We start from the raw sequence: 16,068 nt of genomic DNA, 5'->3' as shown, positions 1-16,068 counted from the left end.
CCCTCTGACCTAGCCCTCGGTTGGAAACGATTTTCGAACTATTTTCGATCTTCTGGTCTTCTAGCCTATGCACCATTAACACAAAAATAACCAAATTGTCAACTTTTCTACAAAATTTTATTTAATTCATATAACTCCTCTCCCATCAGAATAATAAGAAATGGGTTAGGTGAGATCAACCCACCAACCCCAAATTATTCTGTCCACTCGTACACCGGCCTCCTCCTAGAATATTAATCCCAACATTACAGATGCAGGTGGCGGTACATCCATATTGGGGTGACTTAACCCATGATTAATGGGAACAGTCAAGAAAATGAGACATGCCAACTTGTTGGGCTATACAATGAAATTATAACCTTGCAACAAAACTTGCTTAATTGTTAATTGGATCTGGGAAATATTTCTTATTCTCTATAAGATCATATTGTAATTAAACTACCTTAATTCATCGAACGGAAATTAAAGTTATGTGCAAAAAGCAGATACATTGCTATTTTAACTAACCTAACACACCAGAGTATTATTATTCTTTTGTCAAGTGTTCATTACTAATTACACTAAATAATTGATTATGAACCAAATTAGCAAATGACTCCACGATTTATATCACAACTCATTCCTTCTTATTATTCCATTCCAGTCAATAAAGGCAAGTCGCATCATTTGAAAAAGACTTTTGCTTAACGCGGTATCATTGTCCTTCAGTGTACATAAACCCTACAAAACAATCAAAAGCCTTGAAGACATACCAGCAATACCATGGCTAGGCTGTCTCAAATGTCAGCTTTCCAATTCACAATTTTCTCCCTCCTCTCTTCCTTTACCTTGATCTTAGTTTCTGGAGAAAATTTAGGGTTTCACAGCACCGTGGACCGTAAGCTTCTCGGGCTGCAGAAAGAAAAGCTCACCCACGTTCGCTTATACTGGCATGACATTGTTGGTGGGTCCCATCCCTCTGCCATAGAGGTTGTCCCGGCACCCTCCAATAAGTCCCAGACGAATTTTGGGTTAGTGAGAATGTTTGATAATGCACTAACTGAAGGTCCTGAGTTGAGCTCAAAATTGGTGGCTAGGGCTCAAGGGTTTTACGGATTTGCAGGGCAGGTGGAGCTCAGCCTCCTGATGGCACAGAACTTTGCTTTTGTTGCAGGTGAGTTTAATGGAAGCACCATAACTTTGCTAGGAAGAAATTCAATATTAAACAAGGTGAGGGAGCTACCTGTGATTGGTGGAAGTGGGGCTTTCAGGTTTGCTAGGGGTTATGCTGAATTGAGAACTCACACTTTTAATCTCACCTCAAGTGATGCTATCGTGGAGTATAATATTTACGTGTTGCATTATTGATCATGGGTTTTGGAATTTGATTTGGCCATTGCTTGGTTGTAATTGAATTGTGACAAGTTTTTATGTTTTAATGGAATGCTTTTCGATCAAGACTGACTTGGATATCTCTTATTGATATGTTAGTTTCATAGACGGCAGTATTGAATAAAAAGAATTTATTTTGTATGTGATGGAAGGCGGCACTTGAACAAAGCATTTTCCTTTTGAGAAAAACCACTATGTCCCCTTTGTATGCAGTATATTGTATATAGGATATGCCATTTTCTCTCTGGCGATATGAGACACCAGAGTTTTGACGGAAAACCTGACCTATAGAGAGAAACAAATAATTTCAAACTCACTTTAAATAAATATATATATAGACTCACATGTCACATACAATTTTGGCCATTATAGAGTGAACTTGTTGACCGTCAAACTACTAAGCCTACGTGGCGCACATGCCGATTAACTAATGAGCTGACTACATCATTATGGTGAATGAGAGCACGCCAAACTTGAAGTAGTGTTGTTAATCCAAACTGTAGAACTTCTCGACTGCCTGATTCTACGGTTCCAGTGCTGTTAATCTAAATTGAAAGTGTTGTTGGTTTTCAACACAATGATGTTACTCCAAACTGAAGATGTGGTGACGGAGTTAGGACAATTAGTAATTTTTCAGAGTGTGTGAAGAATTCGCGTAGAGTGAGGTCTTGCGAGGGTTTGTGTGTTGAGTTGAAAGTCCTCTCTACGTTGCAAATACCTTATATTCATAGAGACGAATTCCTTGATGCCAAAGTCTACCGAATAGTACAATTCTGATTATATTCTGATTCTTCGGCATATTCTTAGAATAAACTTGGAATTATTCTCGACCAAAAATCTATCTCCGCCTCGCCTTCTTCAACTCAAACAAGGATTTTGAACCTAATCTTATTATACAGTTAATTCAAACTCCATCCAAATGCCAATCATGATCCTCAAGCACTTTCAATATAATTGTCAATCACCCATCAGATAATACTATGATTATCAAAAGCATAATAACATCTAATAAGTTACCTAAAATCATCTTGACCTTTTAATTTTGCGGCTCCAAACTTATTGGCCAAGTACAAAATCGCGTACAAACAGAACTTCTACGAAATCCATCATAAAACTTATTTCCATTCACGTTCCGCCGCACCATAATTTTCTTAACAAACATGTGGGGAATCTTGAAGAATTTTAGTACCCCGGATATCAATTTAGAGCCCATGTAGTATTTCTCTATCATTTATTCTAATTTATAGATTAAAAAAATTATCGTAAACAATATTTTGGGAACTTAATAAATGCTGAGAACATTTCTAAAAGGCTTACAACATTTTCCATAAAGCTCATGAAAAAGTCTCTTGATAAAACTCAATGATGATACTTTTCACGAAAAATGTGAGCAAACGGTAACCAATTTTTTAGGGCATATTTGGTACTTTACTTGAATTCAACTTTTTAAACTCAAAAATAATTTTCAAGTTTTGGACCTTAAAAACTTGTTTGATATGACTATTTTCAAAAACTGAATTTAAGACTAACTCAAAAATATAGTATATTATCTAAAACATAAAAAATGAGTTTTTAGAGTTTTTAAACTTAAACTCGCTCATTTCTTTTCTCTCACTCCTCCCTTCTCACTTCAAATCTTTTTTTTTTCTTCTTTCTCTTTCCTCTTTTTTTTTTCTTACCTTTTTTGTCTCTTCTTCAATCCACTTTCTTCATTCTCTTGGTTTTTCTCACCCTCTTTCTCTCTATCTCATCCGATCCTCTCCCTTCTTTCTCTTTCCTTCAATCTCTCCTACGACCCCCTTTTTTTAGATCTCTTTGTCTAGTTTAAGTTATAAGATTTAAAATTTTTAAATACCAAACCAATCAATTTTTTGAGTATTAAAGAAATTTGTTTTCAATAAATATTCTTAAGAAATGTTTTGAGAAATGATAAAAAATTTCAAATATGATATCAAACAGGCTCTTAATGTTTTTGCGAATTTTTACAAAAACATCATGAAATATATTTTCACCAAGTTCCACCACGCAAATTATTTTATAAATGGTATTATATTTCAAGATAATTATGTAATTGCCACTTAATTCTACCAATTTTCCGGCCACTTTTCCGATTGCCAATCAACTTTATGAAAACCGGTCATCTTTTCGAGGACTTTTTCATCAGTTAGGTGAATGGCCTGAGAACTTTTTCAAAAAATCATGCAAACTCAAAAAAATCTCTTTTTAATTGTATATAATGTGAACAATAGTAATGTTGAAACCAATTTTGCCCATAAACACCCATAATGGGTGAATTTAAAATCATGTAGGACATTTTGATGATTTTTAGGTGCTTCAAAGTGTGTCTAAATTCTACTAGTGTTTTCAGAAATGAGTATGGAGAGTGGACCAACATAAAATGGAAATTTGGTGTAAAGATCATTGGATGGGTCCACCGTCCATCACATATGTGCTGACGCTTAATAGGACACCACATATACTTTGATTCTTTTTAACCAAAAAACTTTGATTTTTTTTTTTTTTTGGTATTAAAAACTTTGATTTTAGACATCAAGATGCTGCCAAGTGCCAAGTGATTTCAAATGGAAAATGATCTTCTCTGGATCTTTTTTTCTAATCTATCAAATTTAGAGATCCGAGCCGTTGAAATTTAATTCAAAGACTAAAGTTATTATAACTTTTAAAATGGATTTCTATTTGTAATCGTTGGATCAAATTTTAACGGTCTAGATCCCCAAACTTAGTAGATTAAGAGGAAGAGATGCGGAAATAATCTTTATATTTCAAATTGCTCGATAGTAGTAGGCCCCCTTCCAAATTTTTAACCACAAACCAGATTGAGTATATATTTAGATAAACCCGGTTAATTATGAACGGGACTCCGAACGATTTTCAGCGGCTTGTGCATGTGTGGTTTCTAAGCCTTGGAGAAGTCTTGACCATTTTCAACGGCCACACAACAGTTCATGCATGTGAGTCATATTCTCCTACAGCTTAAGGTTTTAAAAAAATTATGATCACTCACCGTTCGATTTTAATTTAATAAAATGAAAATCAGAAAAAAAAATTATGTCAAAATGTATGTAAATATTAATAAATTTGATTGTTATATGTATAAATGAGATTGCATTTTGTGCGACATAAATAACTATTTAACTAATAATACATAACTGGTCGATCGCGTGCTAAAGGTTACTTTGCTTCTAAAGTTTCTGTATACACCTAATATACATATTCATGTACATGTGTTGATGATTTTATATATGTTCCGATTAAAATTGAAGAAAGCATTCAGTTGCACATAAAGAAAAGTGATGTACAAAAACCAAGAACATACATCTTCTCCCTTTCATTAGTTTCCTTTAATTAGCAGCTTAAAATATACATAAAGCATGCAAAGGTGACTTGGACCACCATTCTGGCACAACTTTCGTTCCCCTTCCAACTTTGCCGTCACTGAAACAAAACCCCCCCTTTTTTTTTCAAATATTGTTCTTCTCATCTTCCCACGTTGCTGTCCATGGTAGTCCATGGTCGGTCGTACGTGGTATTTTCTCATTGGCTGGCACCTCCATTAACGAATCTCAACCATGCATGGCTCCCACCGTCACTTGGAATTATCCCGATGGATCTTGCAAGAAAAAGAAGAATCCCGATAATACAAGTAAAGAAAGCTACATAAACCCAAAAAAGATAAAGTTACTCGAACCATTTAGAAAAATGAAAAAATAAAGGACAGAACACAGTTGTTTACATGAGTAAGTAATAAAATTTGAAATAAGAAATATGAGAATAATATATACAGATATATAATATATAAATTCATAATTCCCTATATAATCCATGTTCGTTCTACACAGAAGGCCGTCGCACAAAAAACCTTCACTGAAACCCCATATTCAAATTTCAAAACCCTAACATGGCTAGGGACTACAACTATTATTCTTACTGGGACTACTTCTCCATCCCTCTCCACCTTTGTTTCTTCATTTCCATCCTCGTCTTCATCTTGGGGTTCACATGGTACATAAACTACGAGTCCATGTTTGAGGACTTGATGACACAAGTAAAACTCTTCCTCATGATCGTTCCAATCATTCTGCTACTCATCGTCCACTGCTTATCGGGTGGGTTGTCGTTTTTCTTGCCGCTGCCGGAGCAGGATTCCCTTCATAGAGCCGGAGGGTCTCCATGGGGCGTTGGACTCGTGCTTGTGTTCCTTTTGATCTTGATCTCTTACCAGTCTTCTTTCCAGGAACGTTGGTTTCCCTTACTGAGTAGATGATGATGTGGTTTTGTTAGGTATATATATACAAATGGATGTTCATGTAATATGAATTTGTAATAGTACTAAAGCTTTGGCTTTGGTCTGTTGATCGTTTTGGCATACACAAAACTGCCTATACCTAAATAGTACCTGTTGTTTTGAGATCTGTATGCAACTTGGTGTTGTGATATTCCTTTATCTTTTTGTCAGGCCCGTTATCACGACTTCATTATTTATATATGCATGAATTCTGACCATTAATCATTGAGTATTCATCACATAAAAATTGTTTGTTATCCGATAAATACAATTTTATCAAGCATCATATTGTTTAATTCTCCTATTTAGTTTGGCCATAATTTTTCTTCTGATGATGGCATTATATATCTCAATGGTTTCTTTAATGTGGTGGTGCTAGTGGGATGCAAAAATGTGATCTTATAACATTTTGTACATTATATATGTATCATATCTCTAATAGATGTAACTTACTTATATTATCACGACTTATATGTATCATATATTACAGAAATAGTACAAACTAGAAATCAATGCCCGCGCGTTGCTGCGGGATTAAAAATTGTATGTAAGATTGTATTCCAAACATATGAAAGATTGTAAGATAGAAGATTAATACTATTTACATTCAAATTGTTAGAAAAAATTTATATACAAAATATTTAACAAATACAATCCACATACAACAAATCGTAGATTTTTTTAATATATTTCATGCATTATGTTTGATATATAGACAATACCTAACCTAAGTTCCAGATATAAAATGTGTATATCGAATCTAAATGGATCTTAATCTGTTAATCCTTATAATAATTGGGGTTACTAATATAGTGTCAAGAAATCATTGGACAGAAGAACATGGGTAAACCTGTGACAAAAGACATACTTACAATAATTCAGCCATCAATCTTAAGGTCTTTCGGATCGGAGAGCTGAATCTTAATGCAAGCTTTCTGCAATTTTCCAGAAATACAAATAAAAAGTTAAAATCCACGTCTAAAAATTAACTGATATCCCAACTTTCTAATAAATTGTGATGACAAAATCAACAAAATAGAATGAAAACATGACTTACACATTTAAGGCATGCTTGAATCTTGATCTAAAGTTGGTGATGAGTCGATTGGTTGTCACCAACTCTAAATGAGAATTCATCAGAACCTAGAAATTTAAATAAAGAATTTTACAAAATCAATATTTACTAAAACCCAATTATTTTGTTTATAATGTATTATGGCTTGCCAAAGACTGAAAAAAAAAAATAAATAAATAAATAAAAAGCACAACAAAGAGTCAAAACTCAAAGTCAAAAATCCATCTTCAAAGTACTATTAAATGCCAGCATTTACCCAATTTTAAGAAATTGAATTGTTAAAATTTAAATACCATGATCAATTCACCTTCCTTAATATTTTCTAAAGTTTCCTCGCACCCCTCTTTAACCGCTGCACCACAAAAAAAAAAAAAAAAAAAACCATATTACTCTTTAAATACTAAAATTGAAGATCCTAAATTCATAAATTATCCAAGACTTAATAAGGTCGTCAAAATAAGCATCCATCATAACAATAGCACTCAAATCGTGCTCCTTTGTTTCCCAACATTTTCTCATCAACCAAGCAGAGGAAAATTGTGTTCAACTAAATAGGTCGCAGTTGTGAGTTGGGTTTCACCTCTTTAAATTCATAATATTTTTAACATGCATGTCCATCATTATTTCTTTAATTTGCTTTCGAAATGGGGCAAGATCATGTTAGTTTAAAACTACTGTTAACATGTTATCATTCAATATAGTATAACATGGATCAAACAATTAACGTTCGTAAACCCCAAATAAAAAAATAAAAAAATAAAAACAAAAAGAAAAAAAAAGATGAGAAATTAATGGAAAAATTATTAGTCTGACATGATCAGTTGCAAAACCTACATCACCAAATCGTTTTCGCTCAATGCTAATAAAAGCCTAACATGACTAAGTTGTAGTGCCAAGAATTTTAAGTCTCTGACTCCCTTGAATGATGAAAATGCTTATAATCACAAAGTTCTCTGAATTTGCAGAAGATATATACCACATAATTAGACTAAAAAAACTGATTTTCAAATACATACCAAAGTTGAACTCTTTCTCCAACCAGTATCCGATGACTAAAAGGCTCAACATATTAGCCAATAAATAGAAAACACCCCATGTAACCAATTGCAAATGATGAGAAGCCACCCCTGGTGCCTGTCACCACCTTCTTTAAATCCAAAGCCCCCATCTTCTGCAACCTAAACCAACCAAAATCCAACACAACACCATGTTATACTTGTAATCTCTGTCAACTAACAAACTTCAGAGCAAAAAGAGTCTTCTCCAATTAGGACTAAAAACATCCACCAAATGATTTCAGATCAGTCCCCAAACTTGTAAAACATGTTTTTCTGCAAATAGGACAACGAAAAGTACGAAAAACTTAAAACCAACCAAGTGGTTTTCTTAAAGCAAGAAATTGGAGCTACCACAAACAGAATGTATCAAGTTAACAATATGCAATCAATGAACTATTTCATAACAAAAATAGCTAAAGGCTTAGACCCAAATGAGATTAAATGTTAGGAATTCAAAAAACAAATTGAAAAATCTAATTCCAAAATTCCAAACACCCACCAAATGGTTTCGGATAAAGTTCTAAAGTTGAATACATGTTACCCATACATAAGGGTACATAAGAATGAGAAGTAAAGTATGAAAATTTTAAAACAAAGGGCCAATCGTGCTCTTTGGCAAATTACATTTTGAGTTTGGCTGTTTTTCAGTTTCACTCTACTCTTAGATTTGTTCTTCTTTATGAGTAGACCTTCCAACCCAACATCTATTCACATATATAATTGCCCCTAGCTACACCAACACGAATCGAAAATCACATATATTCTCTAATGTAAACTAATTCATAGCTAATTAACATGTTCAAATCCTAATTTTCTCATATGATTATGTACCAATAGGAATAGGCGAATCTGAAGAAACCCAAAATTTCCAGTCAAAGGAAAATTAATACAACCTCTGGAAAAAATAATCAGGAGATAAAAACTCAAATACCAAAAAATAGAATCAGTAAAATAATCATATAAATTGTGATTTAGATGAAAATATAGGAGGAGGGTAAAGATTGGAAATGCACAGAGAGGGAGGCCTTGTATTTCTGCCAATCTGAAATCCAATCCTCCTTGTCCCATTGGCGCTTAACAAACTTCTTCGATTACCACCTACACAAAGAGACAATTATCTCTTGAACCCTTTTCAGAAAATGAAAAATGGATTTGAGAGAGAGAGAGAGAGGAGAGAGAGAAATTAGGGTTTAAGAGCTAATTAAAGGAGATTGCACTGTGTTCATTTTTTCTTTTGTTTTTGTTTTAAAACTCACTCTTAATCAGGATTTCCTCTTTATCGTGTTTATAGTCTTTATTGTATATTATGCCTACATTATATCCCCATTTCAGTAAGAAACTGAAATCGGAATCAATATGCTTTTTGAGTAAACATGGTGTTTTCATTACATCTTTTTCATTAAATCTTCCATAGATTAATACACCCATGATCAAAATGGTCCACACGAATAGCCAAAGATTGACACAATTCACGTCCTCTCTCTAGCTAAAGAAAAACCTCTATATTTTTCTTTTAAAAGCTCCAATCACATTATCAAAAACAATACGTAAAAAAAATAGAAAGAAAAAAATTCCAAAATGAATACAGGTGAACCACAAAAATAAAAACTGAAATTCAAATACTTAGAAACAATGAACTACATCCCCCATTCATGAACATAATCCACTTCTCTCTTTATCTTCCCATCTGTCAGACTAAACCAAAACCCTCAATCTCTTTTCAATACTGCAATAACATAACTCAACATAACATGGAATGAAAATCATTTACAACTTAGAACAAAAGAGACTAACTTATGCAACACCACCTAAAACACATAAAAAAAGGAAACAACATTCTCCAAATACACAAAAAAAAAATTAAGAACAAATGGATTTGCACAGATTCAACGTTCACAATATACAAAATTCAACCTCCACAATATACAAAAAGTAAAAAAAATTTTACACAAAATCCTCAAAGGAAGATACTAAATTATTTACCTTGTGCACAAAGGGCTTCGAAGTCTATACACCAAAGCCCAAAAACAAACAGCAAGGTCTCCTGATCATACACCCAAGCTGGATCTGACAATATAAACAAACTCTCAAAATCACAGAATCAAAATTGAAACAGAAAAACCATCTGTAAATTCAAAACAACATGCAAAATCACAAATACAAAACTCAAACAAAAAACCCATGTGGACATTGAAAACCACATAAACAAAATTCGAAACAGCCACACGGAGAAGTCACGAAACTCACCAGAACATGCTAGATTTCGTGGGTAAAAAACCGATCCTGATCGAATCGAAAAATTGATGAAATCTGTAGCCACCGAGAGGTTTTAAAATCACAAAAATTTGAACACATAAAAGAAAACTCAAAAACAATAAGCTGGAGAACTCACCAGGAAACCCAAGGTTTCTGCAGGATTGACGATTTCCTGAAAACCATGCTTTTCTAGGTTTAAACTTTCTTCCCGAAGGCAACGGACCTAACATTATTTGGAAAGAAAATTCGATCACGAATTGAAAAAAAAAATTTGAGAGAGAGAGAGAGACGAACCTGAGCTCGAGAGAGATCGAGAAATCCGTGGAAGCAAATGGAAGATCCCTGATTTTCCATCTTTCTTCCGTTCTTGGATGAGCAACACGTGTATAGCAGGAAGAAAATCCAACAAAAAGGCACACGGATGAGGACGCGTGGGCAACGCTGTGCACAGAGAAACAAAAAGCAGAAAAGCGAACGAAGAAGGCGGAGCAATGAGGGACGCATAGGCAAATGAGGGCAAAACAGTCACTGCACTGCACAAAAGGGCAAGCAGCAAGGGAAACCAAGAAAAAATCCAGGGGCAAAACCGTCCGCCCACTGGTCATCCACAGTGCTCAACCCTTACGGGTTTTAGTATATATGATATATTATACAAAATGTGAAGTGTAACATCACTCTAACGGGATGTAATTGGCCCGTTGATCTTACAATACAACTACCTCACAAGATATATCCCACATTGCTGAGTTCTTTTGTATTATATTACTTTGCTAGGAAAATTGGATCAACTCTTCACAAATTAAGTCCATCAAAACTAACCATGTCATGGTAAAAAACAACTGACATTAGTTATTGTACTATAAGTTAGATTTTGTATTTCACTGTGTTGTTTCTGTAAGTATTTCTTATTAACATTACATAGTGACGGGATTATTCCGTAAGTTGTGTGGGAGAAATATTAAATACATATAATATATGGTGCATAAATAATCTTCTCTTCCTCAATCATGGCTGTGGTTGTTCATGGAAAACATATATTAATCCTTGGTTGCCTGTGGTTGGTAAAGTGTACGTGCCTATGCAAGCAATAAAGGGTGTGTTGACCCTGGGAAGCTAATGATGTTAATTGCAAACGAAATGAGGGTGCCATTTGGCGTTTTGGCTCTATTTTTTGGGAAATTGATCATCTTCGAATTCTTTCCTCCTAATTCATCAAATCAGAAGATCTCAATCATTGAAATTTGATTCAATGATTACAAATAAGGGCATACTTTAAAATTATAATAAATTTAGTCGTTAGATCAAATTTTAATAGTTCAAATCTCCTAATTTAATGAAGTAAAAAAAAAGTATCCAGAGAAAATCCCTTTCCCATTTTTTGTAATGTATAGCTGGAATTGGCATTCGAATCACATCACCAAATAGAATCAGTTGGACTAAATTGCTAAACAGCTAGACTGCTAAATTGGTTTAGGAATATTTTTACGGGTCTAAAACTTTAACTAGCTAGTAGTCTCGAGTACTTTAGTTACAGTTTAAAATGTCCCTTAATTATTTTGTATTAGTTTTTTATTTTTATTTTTACAATAATTAAAGAAAGAAGAAAGATCGACCAAAAGAAGATAGTGAAAATACATGAGAGAAATAAATTATATAAAAGCGGGAAGGAAAGTTGGGAGAGACGTATACGCAAGGTAAAAGGTGTCCAAGATGAAGGGTAATAATAAAGTTCTTTTTCTTTTATAAAATGGTCAACTAGTGACTTTGTTATGACAATTTACCTTTTCATGTATCCAAAAGATTCAAGAAGCATTTCAGCCTCATTTGATCATCATGATTGATGCCTCTCCTAGCCACCATTGTTATGATTCATCAGCGGAATAAATTGAACGCAGACGTCCCGTGTGAATATGAACTTAAAATTCGTCCGCAATAAGTAATCACGCATAACTCTAAAAATAATTATAATTATATCAAGGGAAATTTAACGAAAAGCTCATAGTATTGTTTAATTTAACGAAAAATCATATTTTTACATTAAAAAATCAATATTGGTATTATTCATTTTACCCTTTATTTTGTCCTTATCGTTAAAACTCAAAGTTTTCAAGCTATTTTCATTAGTTTTCCTTTGTATCAATCGTCCACTCAAAGTTCAGATGGGACTCATGTGGAAAACAGTACCATACTTTTACCAGCAATAGCTCACCGTGGAACTGGAATCCATACTTCAGAGGCAAGAGGATTTGAAAAAATGGTCGGAAAAATAAGAAAAGGTTTTATCTCTTTTCTTGAATGAAACGCTGAATAAGAAATTTAATTTATGAGCTATTAAGCACTTCCCAATATAAATGAGAGACAATATAACGCAGTCAGCGAGATGGACGAGGGCCCTAGATCACGTGTCAGAGGCGTCAGTATCACGTGACTCTTGACATGAAGCAGTGGAGCCCTACCGCCCACAGGGTCCGTACGGACGGCCAGGTCCGACTCACAAAACTTCAACACTGATTGTAACCAAACTTCACAAAAAACTGCAGCAGGCAGAGCACACCAGAGCATATATATGGTTGTCTAAACCCAATATTCGAAATGTCAAATATAAATGGCCATATGATTTACCTTTACCCAACAGTGACTTAAATAATATGAGAAGGATAGCAATTAACCAAAACATACTTGAGTTTTAGGAGGAGCTCAAATCATCAACCGCAGGTTCCAGCATTGCTTGAGGGGTCTCTACAGGGCTCGAAGTTGAACAATGCTCAAGGGGCTCGAGTGAGACAAACCTACCTATCATTTCAATCCTATGGTTACTGTATCTCAATCCAATCACTTCCGCGTGACAACGTGTAATTAGTCAATGATATTGCCCTCGCATACCAAGTGTATTGAAAGTTCTTCTCAGCGGACCTAGAGTGGCTATATTTCAAAAACTGACTCAAATCTAAATTGTTTTAAAGAAAAAGATGTTCAAATCTTTGATTACATATGCAGAGGATCACTTAGAACCATATACGGTTGGTCCATATCCTTTGTATAAAGCCTCTATTCATTAGGGTGGGGGATCAGGTCTAAACTTGGCTTACTGAAACTAATTGGTCGATAATTAACGGTTTAGATTTCTAATTAGAAAGTGGTCCATTCCCAAGTTGCACCGGCTCTCCCATTGGAATGCTCGTAGTACACTCAAGTAAACAATAACACTTTTTCAGATTGGCTTTTGCATAATTTCATTTCCCCATTAATCAAACAGAATAAAGTCAGCAATATGTCATTTGTTTTCCAACTGCTCCTTTCTTGGGCAGAAGATATCAATAAAGAAACGATGTGGCTGAAGGAACCAAAAATGGCAGATAATTAATGATATTGCTTGGGAGACTATCTATTTAATATATTTTGTAAATTATACGACGTGGTTGTTGATGATTGAATTATTATTTGTGTTGATTAACATACTTAATTGACACATCTCATGATTTACAAATATGGTCTAAAAATTTGACATACCTAGCATTACTTGATAATTAAACGTAAATTAGCAGTAAGGCATATGGAACTGGATTAGTCTGAATTTTTTCATGATAACGGGTTCTAAGATCTAACAGCTACCACACAGAAATATTGTGATACAGAATTTTGAAACATTATAGAAAGTATCAAATTCGAAGTTGGAATTAAGAAAGAAGAATTCATCTCCCATGAGAGTATCAAAATTTGTTTTAACTTTGTTACTTTTAGTACTTTTTTTCTTCCGAATTTAAAAAATTTTAACCACTCGAGAGGGTTCAAGCACTGCTCGAGCGGTCTCGAGGAATCTTGAGAAAGTACCAAAGTTGAGAAGAAGTAGCAAATGCTTAATTAGAATTACATACAAATTACTACTATTGTCTCTCCACACAATAATTTTCCATAGAGAAAAGACAGTCACAAAAGATACTCAAATCATACAAAGGAGAAGCGGACATTACATATTCATACTTACCCCTTGAAAAGAGAGGCATAAATTAAACTAGAAAAGAAGGCCATACAAGGAAGGCTGGTAAGATATGAGAAAGAAGAGCAGAGATAGTAGAAAGGCCACGCCCCAAGGCGATCCTCCGGCTCTGTGGATGGCTTCGGGCTCCGACCCCGGAATGCTGATGCTAACTTGGCTGCCTGTGGAGAGCCAATGAACTACAATGACTATAAGCAAAGGGGAAATTACCAGCAAACGTTGCAGCAGCTCGGACACGGTGGCCATCACAGCGTCGTAAACAGCGTAACCAACAAATCCGCAAACGAGTATTATAGTAGCCATCGGGAGCCAATTCTCCGAGAGACTGGAAAGCCAAGAGCTTGATCTAGGAGCTGAAGCCATGAGCAAATGGTGAAGTGTGCAGAGAGCGAAGGCCTTCTTGTAGTTACTCTGGTGGAGTGTAGTGCGTACAATGTACTGCTCGGAAGGAAAAATAATTGAGACTTGCAATGCGGTAACTTTTGTACCATTTTGTATTTTATTACACAGGGTAATTTGTAAAATAAATTTACCGAGTCTAAATTAGAATTTTTAGTATGTGTGAAACACAAGTACATACATTATACAAGTAAAATTACAGGTAAATTTTTTTTTCTTTTATATAATAAAATATGGCACATCACTATGTTCTACAGCTCAAATTAGAAGCTGTAAATAAGAATGTCACTGTCAAGGGACTTTCGGTTCCCACCATAAGTCTCCCACAATAATAGCAGGTGGTGCGATGCTAAGTATGTTTGAATTACCCCAAGGAGTAATATTAGTGGCTTGAGCAATTAAAGTGCTGACAATGTACAGTCATATCCAACTCAAGTGATTCACCAGAATTACTACTGCTTTTAGAAAATGATTCTCGTTGGATTCTTTTTCTAAGAATTTTAAGTATCTTGTAATCGTGATTATTTATCATATATCATACGATCAGTTTTTATTAAGTGTTATTTATATTTAATTTTTAATTTTCAATTCTAAAATAATTTCTGACCGCACGATGTACGATGAACGATCACGATCACGGAATTCCTAAGATCCCCAGGAAATGGATCCGATGAGGATCCTTTTCCCTCAACATAGGAACTCTCCTTTCAAAATCCAGTGATCAAATGATCTGGACCTTTAAAATTTGATCCAATGGCTAGAAACAAAGAAATTAGTAAAAACTTTTAAAAGATATAATAATTTTTAGCCATTTGATTAAATTTTAAAGGTTCAAATCACTTGATCTCTGGGTTTTGGAGAGAGAGATCTGGAGAGGATCTCTTTCCATTTGGATGTATCATGCATGGATTGAAATAAAAGAACTTATTTAAAAGTGCTTTTATAATATAAAAAATGTTGTAAAATTAACAGTGTATGCAATGGAATAAATAAACAAGACACAAAATTTACGAGATTCCTCTACAGTCAGTGTGACCAGAGTATGTCCTCAGGGCAGTAGTGGTGCTTTCATTATAATCTAAAATAATAAGATTACAAATATAACTCTCTCTATTCTCCCCTCTCTTTTTCCTCTCTCTGCCATGAGCCTTCTATCTTCTTTCATCCGTTTTTCTTCTATATTTTTATTCTCTTCGTAGCTCCTTTGATTTATAGGCAAAGCAGGAGCACCAAAAGCAAGCAGTGGCAGCTCCTAGTGGAAGGACATGTAGAGTGGGATGAGTGGGATGAGTGGGATGTAGTGGGTTGGCCATCCACACATTGAATGGCTCATAATATTATAACAAAAAAAAAAAAACTTTTAGTACGCATATGGCTACGTCTGATAGAATAGATTAAAAATATGGAACTTTAACGAAAAGCACTTGTTACTGTTCACTTTAACAAAAAATCACATTTTTACACTAAAAAGTCAATCCTGATACCACTGTTCTAAAAATCCCAGCCTAGCGCCGCCTAGGCGTTAGGCGGTTGGCCACTGTCCCGATTAATGCCTAGGCATTTGAAAATTAAAAAATGGTGCTTAGACCTATTGAGGTGCCTGCCT

At 34.5% G+C, this 16,068-nt stretch overlaps 1 protein-coding gene across 1 annotated transcript; it reads left to right on the top strand.

Annotated features, from left to right (window-relative positions):
* The first annotated feature begins 734 nt into the window (after nucleotides 1-734).
* On the top strand, nucleotides 735-1,518 carry LOC137743542 (dirigent protein 22-like). Its single transcript, XM_068483457.1, has one exon. The coding sequence runs from the start codon at nucleotides 763-765 to the stop codon at nucleotides 1,345-1,347; it is 585 nt and encodes a 194-aa protein (XP_068339558.1). The 5' UTR covers nucleotides 735-762; the 3' UTR covers nucleotides 1,348-1,518.
* Nucleotides 1,519-16,068: the final 14,550 nt, after the last annotated feature.

Source organism: Pyrus communis, chromosome 8 (assembly GCF_963583255.1).
Source record: "Pyrus communis chromosome 8, drPyrComm1.1, whole genome shotgun sequence".
Classification (NCBI taxonomy): Eukaryota; Viridiplantae; Streptophyta; class Magnoliopsida; order Rosales; family Rosaceae; genus Pyrus; species Pyrus communis.
The sequence above is the reverse complement of the archived record's forward strand: the minus strand, read 5'-3'. Positions and strand labels throughout refer to the sequence as shown.

What these genes read in the sequence shown, in the direction of transcription:
- LOC137743542 (XM_068483457.1), top strand. Translation starts at nt 763, where the DNA reads ATGGCTAGGCTGTCTCAAATGTCAGCTTTCCAATTCACAATTTTCTCC.